Source organism: Zeugodacus cucurbitae, chromosome 2, assembly GCF_028554725.1.
Source record: "Zeugodacus cucurbitae isolate PBARC_wt_2022May chromosome 2, idZeuCucr1.2, whole genome shotgun sequence".
In the NCBI taxonomy this organism is placed as follows: domain Eukaryota; kingdom Metazoa; phylum Arthropoda; class Insecta; order Diptera; family Tephritidae; genus Zeugodacus; species Zeugodacus cucurbitae.
This window is the reverse complement of record NC_071667.1, coordinates 74,286,257-74,299,114: the sequence shown is the minus strand read 5'-3', so window position 1 is coordinate 74,299,114 and position 12,858 is coordinate 74,286,257. Positions and strand designations below refer to the sequence as shown.

Here is a 12,858-nt window from a genome sequence, read left to right as displayed (position 1 = left end):
TAGTTATTGTGTGAAATTGGGAACCGCCCACATATTACGCTTGAATCCAAGGCATGAAATAAAGCAAAAATAAGCTGATAATTTTAGGATTCTGGCAGGTGGCATTATTGTATATATATCATAACAAAAATAAAAGAACAACAATTTATTCACAGCTCAACACCTGTTTACTTAGTTTACAACAAAATGAAATTTGCATACAAAGTGTAGCTTAATGCAAAACAACCACCCACATATCGGTCAACTGACTGCAGTCAACCCAACGAACCCCCACACTCACCTAAGTCTTTTGCTCATAATGGTATTTGGTGGCGACTTTTATTAAATTTTCTTTACAAATCTGTACAAACGGTAAATGGCATTTGCACCGCCTGCTACTCCACAGCGCTGAAGATACATGGCAAAAATACACACACACAGAGAGAAGAGAGTGCAAACAGGGACGATATTTGCCGCGTTTGTGGCGGCATTCTCGGAAAGCAGCGCGTTACAAATGCCACGCTAATGATGTTAATAACATTTCTATGTAATGCAGTTGTTGTTGGCTGTGCTGAGGCGGAAGAACGCCAGTTGCCTTTCGTTTGTGCCGCATGTGGGAATATGCAGTCAAGCCGAAGCACATGTGGCATGCGTGATGTTCAGGTGGCAAGTGGCACTTTGCATGCACCGCGTTGTGCTATGTTCTGTGCTCTAAGTGATTGTGCCACATTAAAGCTCTGATCTTCAATTTGCATTTTAAATAGCTATAAATACTGTGTGCGGCTGCGGCAAGTCTGGCTGACATTGCCAGCGCTAACTAAGAAAGGTGCCAAGAGAGCAATCTCAGCTAGTCGCTGACATACAAACAGGTACACTTGAGCGCACACCTTGAGTTGCTTACAACTCTTTATTGATCTAGTAGTCACTGCCTGGCTAAAGGAAGTTTTTAACAAATCCGATTAAGGAAGCTAAAGCAGCCAGCAGCCGTTGGTCATTTAATGTTGATGGCTCGAGCAGCGGGTGTCATGTAGAATATAAATCAAGTTGTTGAGCAGCAGCGAGCACAGCTAAATTTATACTGCATGCAAAGGCATTCACCATGCAGCATACAGTCATGCTGACTCAAAGAGGGCGTTGAAGAGCATGAGCAAGCGACAATGTTGTTGCGAGTAACACTTACCAGCTGCGCCGCTGGGGTGTTGAAAAGCTGGTAAAAAATGTTGAAAGTGCAGAGTGTTTTCTTTTCATTTTGACTTAATATATTCTCAAGTTTATTCGTAGTTAACTTTTCAGAAAATTCATGGGGTTATGAAGAAGTCGCTAAGAGTTCTAAATCTTCATATAAATGTTTTGAAGTATTTAATAATGGACTGATAAATTCTTCAGTAAATCAGAATGGGTCGGTGTTTCGATTTTTGAGAGTATGAGGTCATATCCTGTCCTGACCTCAAAGGGTCGGTTTAGATAAAATGACGTAATTTTTTTCTCTTTTCTCTGCTTGCTTATACTCTATAATATTGATATTCGATTAATACGACTAATGTGCCTTTTCACACTTTTTAAATTAAAATACAACAAATTCAGCTCTTACTGTCTTAATCAGGTTACTTTTACATGCCACATACATACTATATACCTCCAAAAAAATTGCCCTACAGCAATTCACGCTACCATCGTTAATCCCCTAATGCAATTGCCACTCGCTGCGGCGGCAATAAAACTTCAGCTGCGCCACAATAATAGTGGATGCGATTGTACACCTTTAATTATATGGTTTGATTTTCATCCATTGCCATCGCAACGAAATTGACAGTGAATTATGTGCAGCCGATAGAAGGAAGCAGCCGCCTGCCAGCCACAACCAGGGCCACTGCGATTTCGATTTTTTACTCATTTGATGTGTTTATTACTCCAGCGGACGTGGTTACTGCTTAGATACACTCTTTTTGCTGCTGGCAAATAATAAAAATCACCAAGTCGCCGACTCGCTAAATGCGGATTGTGGCTTATCTGCAAAGCCCTTAAATACAGCATTTAGCAGCATATAGCATTATGAATTATTATTTGCTAATTTATCCAGCTTTAGGTATTGAATTTCCCTCTGATTTTAGCGCGTTGTTCACGTATATGCACCAGATATACTAGATACTTACGTAAATGTAGAGGACACTGAACGCACTGTGAAAGGGGGAAAGAAAACGCACTGATTCCAATATCGTTATAATTTTAATTTTAATTTTAAATTCTATTTCCCACAATAATAATTTTGTTTAATTCAGTTAAGAAAAAGGTTAAAAAATTCACTTTGACGTTGCACACACACACGAAACCACGGTCGCGGACGGCTATTTCTCACGTTGATCGGGTTTATCGGTCGAACCACTAAGGGCGCTGGCGAAAACGAAAAGAAGGACGATCCCGTTGTGGGCTATCCCTTTTGTAAACTTGTTTGCTGAATAAATGAGATGAACGTTGGTGATTGTGTGGTTGTTGTGTTGCATGCTGAGTGGTTTGTTATGCTGGGTTGTGTGTGTGCTGAGTGGTTTGTTACGCTGTGTTGTGTGTGTGCTGAGTGTTGATGGCGTGGTGTGTGATGTGATGTGCGGGTGATGTCACAAGGTGCTGTGTCATGTGAACATCCCGGCCCCCCTAGGCGGATTAATCGCCTAGAAGCCGCTGAAGCTGTTGTAACGTGTTAACTACTGCCCTCAATCCCGTTGAGCGTCGTTGCTTATACTGATGAGTTCGACGTGGCGGAGGGATTCGCAACTGTGGACGCAAACGTGGTCGCGAACGTGTGGTTTGTACGTATTCGTTGTGATTCTCTCCTCTGCGTTGGGCCAGATCGCGTTGTGGTCTGCGACGAATACGAGTTGTATTTTCTGTATCGGCTCGTTTGGGAAACCTGTGGAACATCGTATGATGTGGTCGGTGGCAGTATTGGCACATACTGTCGGCCCAGCAGTCGTTGGTGGCATGGTCGTCTGCCAAGCAGGTCATACAATGCCCATGAGCTCTTGCGATCTGGCGGCGTTGTGCTGGCTTCATGCTCTGGAAAATGGGGCATCTCTTAAGAGCGTGTGGGCGATGGCACAGACTGCAGCGTGGAGGCCCCTGATCCTCAATCGGCTGTTCTTCACCTCTATCCCTCGCTGCTGCGGCGGATGATGGTCCCATAACCCTTTGCGTCCTCGGCGCTGGGACGGGTGTCACGATCTCGGACCTCACTGTCTTGATGGTGTTCTGGCTCTCGTCTACATCCATTTCTATGGGAATATGAGATTTTATTAAAATTGACTTATAGTTTGGTGTAAAGTATTGTGGATGCGTATGTGTATATATACATGTATGTATGTATATATATATTGCTTAATTCTAATCGCGCTTATTTGAATTTCTGTTTGCGTATACGAATTGTGAACGATTGTTTTTCGGATTTTGCGAGTGAATTGGCGGTATTGATTTTGATTAATTTTGATTAAATTTGTGTTTGATTTTGCGGTTTTTGTGTAAGTTGTTCTTCGTTGTTTGGAAGAAAACATAATTTAACGAGTGGTCGAGTTAATATGCCGGTTTGCGTTCGTACATCGACAACTCTTATGTGACCATCGGATCCTTGATGAACCTTTTCGATGCGGCCTAGCCGCCATTCGGTGGGAGGTAGGCATTCGTCCTGGATGATGACACATTCTCCCGCATTGGGTTCCTTTTGGGTGGTCTTCCAACGATGTCTCTTATGAAGATCTTTGAGGTAGTCTTCCTTCCATCTTTGACTGAATTCATGATGGAGAATCTTGATTCTTTCCCATCGATTTGTTAAATTAAGTGAGTCTCCTTCTGTCTCAGGTATGGCGAGAAGAGGAGCTCCTCTGAGGAAATGGCCTGGCGTGAGGGCGGTGAAATCGGAGGGATCTTGCGAGAGGGGTGATATGGGTCTTGAATTGAGTACGGCTTCTATTCGAGCGAGTAGTGTGGTAAACTCTTCATAATTGAATTTATGATTACCTGCCGTTTTCTTCAAATGGGACTTAAAGCTTTTTACTGCTGATTCCCAGAGTCCGCCCATGTGTGGAGAACATGGGGGTATAAATTGCCAATCGATCCCTTGGGGTGCATATTTATTGACAATTTCAGGCGAGACTTCTTTCATGAAGTTTATAAACTCCTTCTCTGTGGCTCTTTGGGCTCCGACAAAGTTTTTTCCATTGTCGCTCATTATCTTTGAAGGAAATCCGCGTCGTCCGACAAAGCGTGCAAATGCTGCAAGAAAAGCCGCAGTAGTCAGATCTGAACATAGCTCCAGGTGTACTGCCTTTGTCGTGAAACATACAAAGACAGCCACATACCCTTTTCTAAAAGAGGACGACCTTAACATTGAGGCCTTTATCTGGAAAGGTCCAGCAAAATCAACCCCAGTGATGGTAAAGGGGAGAGCATAATTGCAGCGTTCAGGTGGTAAGGCTGCCATTATCTGAGTACGCATCTTGTGTTTGTACATAGTACACTGTTTACACGTGAAGATCGTTCTTTTTATTTGTGGCTTTAGTCGCGGTATATAATATTCTTGTCGGACCATTTGTTGCATCAAGCGATGCTCACCATGCATTGTAAGCTGGTGGAGATATATTAGGTATAGATGAGTAAAACGGGATTTCTCTGGTATAATGATGGGATGTCGTTCGTTGTAACTAAGGCTGGAGTTCGCTAGTCTTCCATTTGCCCTGATTAATCCCTTAGCGTCCAAGAATGGGTTTAAGACGAGAAGTGAGCTTCTCTGTTCGAGAGGTCGTTTTTCAAGCAACTTTGACTTCTCTGGATTGAAATAGCGCGTTTGAGTGTATGTGATAAGACTAACTTTAGCATGTTGCAAGTCGGAATGCGTTAGTTGCACGCAAGGGTCATTTGGTATTCCTTTTATTTTTTGTTTAAGTCTTTGGGTAAATTTGTGCATATAAGCGATTACCCTTAGTGCTCTAGGAAATGATGAAAATCGGTGAAGAATATCATCCTCTTCGGGAGTGATATGAAAATTTTCAATTTTCCGACTTTCTGGCGGTATTATATTCCGAGCAGGAGACTTTGGCCAGAACTCTTGTGATTCTGTTAGCCATGTAGGACCGTTCCACCAGAGTGTAGTGCTGGTGAGGTGAAGTGGTTTACAACCTCTTGTTCCAAGATCCGCGGGGTTATCTGCACTTGCAACATGTTGCCATTTGGCTGGGCCAACTAAGTCTAAGATTTGCGATATACGATTAGATACATAGGTCTTCCAGGTATATGGTGGTTTTTCTAACCATGCTAAAACTATTTCTGAGTCTGACCAAAGATACATTTTGTGATCATTTAAGTTGAGATGGTTTTGAACTATTGAAATTAATTTTGCTAACAGAAGAGCACCATTCAGTTCGAGCCGTGGCAGGCTTAGTGTCTTCAAAGGTGCAACTTTGGCTTTGGCTACCAAGAGATGTGAAGATATTTTGCTATCGTACTGAGTTCGTACGTAGACCGTTGCGCAATATGCCTTTTCAGAGGCGTCACAGAACCCGTGTAATTCTACATTACTGTCAGGGGTGAAGTTAACCCATCGAGGGATTCGAATTTCTGATATGGTGTGTAAGTTGTTAGCAAATTGAACCCATTTAGTTAAACGTACAGGTTTTACCTGTTCATCCCATTCAGTGCCATCTTGCCACAATTCTTGAATGAGGATTTTTGCTTGAATCATTATTGGCGAAAGCCATCCTGCGGGGTCGAAAAGTTTTGCCACCGAGGAAAGTATTTGGCGTTTTGTAATGGCGGACATTGCAGATATTGACTCAATTGTATATGAGAATTGATCTGTTATCGCATTCCATTGAATCCCTAGAGTTTTGGTTGTGCTAGCCTTTTCAAATTTAAGAAAATCTGTATCTAATAAGTCTTCCTTTTTTATATCTTTTATTATTTCGGGGTGATTTGATGTAATTTTCTTTAGGGGAAAACCTGCTGAATTAAGTGCTTTGATCACTTGAGATAGTGATTTGCACGCTAATGGGATACTGTGGCTACCTGATAGTATGTCGTCCACGTATGTTTGTGTTTGCAACACAGAAGATGCTAAAGGCAAGTTTGGTTCACATGTTTTTGCAACTTCATGTAACGTTCTAATGGCCAAGTAGGGTGCGCAATTTATGCCAAAGGTTACTGTTTTGAGTTTGTAGTCGTTAATTGGACTATTGTTTGATTTGCGGAAGACTATGCGTTGAAAATCTTGGTCATCTTCGTGTACTAGAATTTGCCTATACATTTTTTCTACATCCCCATTGAAAACGTATTTAAACATGCGCCAATTTAGAATTAGCAACATGAGATCAGGTTGTAACGTTGGCCCTGTGTATAGTACATCATTGAGTGATTTGCCTGAGCTAGTACTCTTCGAGGCATTGAAAACTACTCGTACTTTTGTTGTAATTTTATCTGGTCTAATTACCCCGTGATGTGGCAGATAAAAAGATAGATATCTACCTTTAGATACTTTTTCATATGGTACAGTCTCTTCCATATGATTGAGATCAAGATATTCGTACATCACATCGTCATATGCTGATTTAAGCTCGCTTTTCTTTATCAGGCTTTTTTCCAGGCTTAGAAATTGCTGGACGGCTGATATTCTAGAGTGGCCTAAAGCTGTGGTTTCTGGAAAGGTTGGTTTGAATGGTAGTCGCACAACATAACGACCATGTTCGTTTCTTGTTGTTGTGGACTTGTAGTAGGCTTCGCATGCCTGGTCTTCTTCTGAAGGTTGGATAGTCTGAGGTAATTCTTCTACTTCCCAGAATTTTTTAAGTTCATTATTTAGATACTCGTTTGAGATATTTTCCACTTGAGTGGTGAAAGAATTTATTTTTTCAGTGACTTGGCCACTTATAATCCACCCAAAGATTGTATTTTGGGCTAACAATTTATTGGAGATTTTCTCAATACCTTCAAGAATTATTTGAGGTATTAAGTCACTGCCTAATAATATGTCGATTTGTGATGGGGTGTGACAGTTGGGATCTGCTAACTTGAGATGTGAGCATTTTTCCCAGTGTTTTTTATTAATTTCATAGCTTGGAAGCAAATTTGTTAGTTGCGGTAGAACGATGGCTTGCGCATCTATTCTAATATCCGCACTTGGAGATACTATGGTGATTGGGCATATTTTGTTGGAATTTTGAATAATTCTTCCGCCCATTCCCGAAATTTGGAAATTTGAATGTTTTATTGGCAGTTTGAGCCGATTTTGAGCCTTTGAAGATATAAAAGATCTTTGAGAGCCTTGATCTATTAGTGCTCTTAGTTTGAATAAATCACCCTTATGTTCAATGGTGATGACCGCAGTTGGTAACAGAATTTTGCTTTCATTTTCTGAATGAAGCGCTTGAATTTTTGCTGCTTTAGAGCAACATGGTTGTTCTTCCCTTTTTTCGGGATTTGAAATTTCGGGATTGTTTGATGTAGTCGTAGCGACTAACCCTGTGGTTTTATGAAACTGATTTTGCTTCATAGTTTGAAAATTTGTAATGTGAAGCAATGAGTGATGTCTTCGTTGACAATACACACAATTAAATTTGCTTTCACAGTCTTTAGTCGTATGAGCATTCGACAGACAGTTGATACAAAGTTTGTGTTGTCTGACAAGATTGTTCCTATCAGAAACGGATAGTTTTTTAAATCTCTCGCAAGATCTTATTTTATGACCCCCCCTACAAATTTCACATAATGATTGCCGTTGATTATTTTGATTTGACACGAAGGAATGGCTTTTATTAACGTGTCTATTGTATTGCATATTATTGCTGGCTTGAGGTTTGAACGAGTTTTTACTCGATTCATTTTGATGGTTTGATACATTCATATTTTGGCTGCCCATTCGCTCAGCTATCTCGTACTGAGCAGCGAGGAATTTTTTCATTTGGTCCCATGTGGGCATTGCTCTTCTATCGTCAAGTGATTGTTCCCATCGTAGTAATGCAGCCTGAGGGAGTTTTTCTGCACAGATAGTTACTATCATATGGTCCCAATATTCTACGGGGGAATTTTGTGTTTTTAACACTGACAGGCAATTAGTCACTGTTGAGTAAAATTTTTGAAATTCCTGGCTGGTTTCTTGTTTAATTTTTTGGTAATGTAATATAGTTTTTATGGGATTTTCTATCATTACCCTTTTATTTTCATATCTTTCAACTAGTGCTTCCCAAGCCAGCTTAAAATTGTCGCCATTTATATCGAATTGCTTGACGATAATGCCTGCTTCCCCTTGTGTCTTGTACCTTAGTTGGAATAGCTTTTGTGCTTCTGCAAGTCTAGGATGGTTTATGTAAAGGGCTGTGAACATGTCCCGGAAGGACGGCCATTGTTCATAACATCCAGTAAAAACTTCAGTATCACAAGTTGGTACATTTAGATACATGCCTTTATCTAGGTCTTCTTTTGTTGTTGTGACTACTCTGGGTGGGGGAGTAGTGGCGCTATTTGGCCTTATTACATTTAATTGTTCGCTTATCATTCCATTTATTATTTCTTTCTGATCACGGCAATTATTTAATTTGGCTGTCGCCGAAGCTTTTATGTTTTCTGGGAGTTCAGCGTCGTCAGCTTCAATTACTGCATCGTACGCTGCCAGAAGGCGTGCCCATATTTCGTGGACACTTTCAAGTTTTGCCTTTAAAACTGATTCAGAGATGTCAGCGATAGGGGAAGCTTTGAATCTTGTGCAATAGCTTATAAAAGTATCACCTTCATTGATGAATTTTGATAATAAATGATCTTTTGATCTTTTTTGTTTTACACTCTGCTTTGAGCGTGTAGCTTCTGCAGGTGGGCCTTGTGTTTTATCTTCATCAGCCATTTTAGGAATTTCTAATGATATAGGTGTTCTTGGTTTAACCTCTTTTGATTTGTCGGATTGCATTTGATTTGTTTCGAATATGAAGCTTTTAGCTTAATATTGAATTATTTATTGAAATTCCAAATGAATTGAAAATTCTTCTTGTAATAAAACGTATAAGTAATTGAATTTAATACAATTAAAGATTATTGAAATTTGAGAATTTTTTTATAATTCATTGACTACAGATTTTATTTGCTGTATTTTTATATGTTAGACTTTTAAATTATAGTATATATAATAATTTCCGCATAAACCACATAAATAATAATAAGAATAAAACAAAATTGTGTTTTTTTTTTTTTTTTATTAAATATGACTGAAAAAAAAAATTTTTTACAGTGTACCAAATTATTTTATCTTTGTTCACTCGCACTTAATTTGTATATTTGTATCTAATAAGTTGAGAACGCGAACGAAAGGAAAATCGTAATAAGCAAAATGTTTATATGTTTTTTATTTGCATGTGCTTGCATATGCTTTATGCATGTATGTTTGTATGTTTTTTTTTTTTTGTTTCGTTCGTATCACTTAGCTTCGTATAATTGTTATATTATATATGTACATATGTAATGTATAACATATGAAGAAGTGCTGAAATGCATTTATGTATAAACGTGTTTATATATTGACAACCATTCGACGCGAACGCAGGAAAAATAAATTTGTATTTGTATGTATGTTTTACACAATGTAGGTATGTATGTAAAAAAAATTTTTTTTTGTAGAGAGTAAATGAGAGATTTGGTAATAGGTGATAGTTAATAATCATCCAATGTAAATGATGAGATAAAGGGTAAGGAAAGACAAGTATATATGTACATATGTATGTAGGAAGGTATTTATATTAATACCTTTTGATGAGAGCGCTGAGAAGCTGTATATAAGCTTTGTATAGGTATGTATGTAAATATGTATATATGAGCAAAGGGAGAGAGTCATATGTTTAAGGGCATATGTGTACATACATAAATGAAATTAGAGCTATAATATTTTTATTTTCTTTTATTCTTTTCTTCTGCCTTTGTTGGATTATTGTAAGCGATCCAGCTTGTTGCTTTAAAGCTCAAGGGGTATCGCAGGAGAATTTGCAAGTAGTGAATACTTGTCTTATAAATTGTTTTTTTTTTTTTTTTTGGTGTGTTTGGGGACACGAATTTAACATCCAGGCAGGTAATGTAATTCACTTGTTCATTTATGTATGTACCATACGTTGTGTATATAAATAGGTATATATGTATATTCTAAAGGGTAAAAAATTTAGCAATATGTATATATGGATTTCGCGGCGAATATGCTCATATGTATGTAAGTACGACTTTTTTTTTTTTTTTTTTTTTTTTTTTTTTTTTTTTTTTTTTGCCTTTGCTTTGGTTGTTATGCACGATCCTGCTTGTTGCTATTTTTTAGCACAAGGGGTATCGCAAGAAAGTTGCAAGCATGTAATACTTGACCTTTTTAAACTTTGTGGTTATTTTTTTTTTGTATAATGTAGTGGTGTGTTCAGAGACACAAACTAAGCAAATCGGCAGGACTGTACTTTTTTGATCAGTTATTTTACGTATATATAAACCGAACTTGCTGTTAAGTACAGTCTCGTGTTATAAAATAACGGTGTCCCGAAATACCGCTCAAACTGTAATTTACATACATATGCGCATGAAATTTAATCAAAAATTTTTGTAATATAAAAAATGGAACGGACTCACTTTTCTTCCGCCAAGGGTTTTTGGGCTTGTATATACATATAGTTATTGTTGCTTATGCTCTTTTCTTGTTTTTTGTCCAGCGCTGTCCTTGTTAAATGGTGTTTTCCTCCCTCGTTGTTTGCAGACTCCTGTGTTCTCCTTATGTATTATTTTGTTTTTGTATTAGTTTTGTGTTTGTTAAGTTGTTTTTTTTTTTTTTGTACCGCGCCCGCGCCCGAGTTTGTGCTTTATAGTTAGTTTTGTTTTTGTTTGTTTCTTGCCGTTTGTTGTAATTAGTTAAATTTGGTCACGTATGCAATTTCTTGTAATATATGTAGATATATATATATATTTTTGTTTGTATAAACATATGCACTTTTTCCCACTTTTATTTGTTCTATTACTTCTTTTTTTTTTTTTTGTGTCGTTTTACACTTTCATTTCACTTTTATTTTGTTGGTTGCTTATTGCAACTATATCACTTGTCCAATTTCGATTGGACTTTTACACTTTATTTGGTCACTTTATTGTTTTAGAGGTTTGTATTTTTTTTTTTTTTCTACCTTAGGTGCCTTTCCGAAAGGCTCGAAGGACCATTTGTTCACGTATATGCACCAGATATACTAGATACTTACGTAAATGTAGAGGACACTGAACGCACTGTGAAAGGGGGAAAGAAAACGCACTGATTCCAATATCGTTATAATTTTAATTTTAATTTTAAATTCTATTTCCCACAATAATAATTTTGTTTAATTCAGTTAAGAAAAAGGTTAAAAAATTCACTTTGACGTTGCACACACACACGAAACCACGGTCGCGGACGGCTATTTCTCACGTTGATCGGGTTTATCGGTCGAACCACTAAGGGCGCTGGCGAAAACGAAAAGAAGGACGATCCCGTTGTGGGCTATCCCTTTTGTAAACTTGTTTGCTGAATAAATGAGATGAACGTTGGTGATTGTGTGGTTGTTGTGTTGCATGCTGAGTGGTTTGTTATGCTGGGTTGTGTGTGTGCTGAGTGGTTTGTTACGCTGTGTTGTGTGTGTGCTGAGTGTTGATGGCGTGGTGTGTGATGTGATGTGCGGGTGATGTCACAAGGTGCTGTGTCATGTGAACACGCGTTTTATAATTGTTTCATAATTTTAGGGTCGGGTTTAAGTATAGGGCGGATGCGCATTTCTGAGGTTTTGTATTAAGAATTTCATATTTATTTATTAAAAAGTACTAAACAACACCTCTACTCTAGCTTTCGGGCATATATAGGTGAAATAAAAGCCTACACTGCGAACTACTAAATATTAAATAGAATGGTTTAAACACCATTCATAAACTTCAGAGTTAACATTAAATACTACATTTTCCGGATATCGAATTAAATTCAAAGTTTCTTAAACTCCCCATCGAGAATTTTATTCAAAATCATAAAACTCTTAAACTCGAGTTTATGATTCAATGTAAATGCACCCCATCAAAGTTTCAGGTGTATGGCAATTAAATTACAATTTAAAAATAATAAAAGTGGTCATCAAGCAAAAGTGCATATTAAAATCACTTACAGCTTTTACATCAAAAGTGCCACTATTCTATACGCATCTTTAAATGATGAATGAGCCCATTATTGCGTCTATAAATTCTGCAATCCATCGAAATGCCAGTGTAATTAAAATCACATTTGGCAAAACGTTGCTGTCGAGAGGATGTAGCCTCAGTAGATTAGGTAGTGTAGGCAGTCCTTCAGAGTAACTCAACTGAGTCTCCACTCTTTTTTACTTTGTGTGCAACTTTATTGTGGTATGTCATTTTTAGTGCAGTACTTACACATTGCCCATGAAGCTCGAGCATTGTCTATCATCTTTTTTCCAAGTCCACAAAATTCTTTCCATGCAGTAAAATAATTAAGCTGTAATGAAAAGAGTAGTGCCTAGAGCGCATTTGTTTTACGGCAAAATTTTCCTTTGCTTCCGTAACTAGACTGCCTATTTTATATGACTATTAAGTACCCAGTGAGGATTGCTCAAGGAAGATATTTTTTCAGAGCATTATAGTATTTGCAAGATATTTAATCCATTAAGGGTTTAGTAAAAATTTTCCGTAGAACCTTACCTTAACTTGAACAAATAGCAAATACACTTACCTCCCAAGTTTTTATCACTTCAGAACCTGTATCTTCTAGGAAGTGTGTTATATGCTATGATAGTAATGAACTTTAACTAGTGTCTTTTCCAAGAGAATACAGAATCTAAGATACTGTGAAACGCTTTTTCTTTTTCAGTTACA

The 12,858-nt window shown here is 37.9% G+C and overlaps 2 protein-coding genes across 9 annotated transcripts in view; both read right to left on the bottom strand.

Moving 5' to 3' along the window:
* LOC105216122 (cadherin-99C) overlaps positions 1-12,858 on the bottom strand; it is a 475,067-nt gene that overhangs the window by 178,718 nt on the left and 283,491 nt on the right. The gene's annotated exons all lie outside the window — the stretch shown is intronic.
* On the bottom strand, positions 2,187-11,693 carry LOC128922892 (uncharacterized). 2 transcript variants are annotated; one of them, XM_054235299.1, is made up of 2 exons: positions 10,596-11,693; positions 2,187-3,245 (listed from the first exon to the last, which is right to left on the bottom strand). In XM_054235299.1, exon 2 carries the CDS (start codon positions 3,241-3,243, stop codon positions 2,638-2,640), a length of 606 nt encoding a protein of 201 aa, XP_054091274.1. In that variant the 5' UTR covers positions 3,244-3,245; positions 10,596-11,693; the 3' UTR covers positions 2,187-2,637. The 2 variants fall into 2 exon arrangements, with proteins under 2 accessions (XP_054091274.1, XP_054091264.1); XM_054235289.1 differs by having other exon boundaries at positions 11,214-11,693.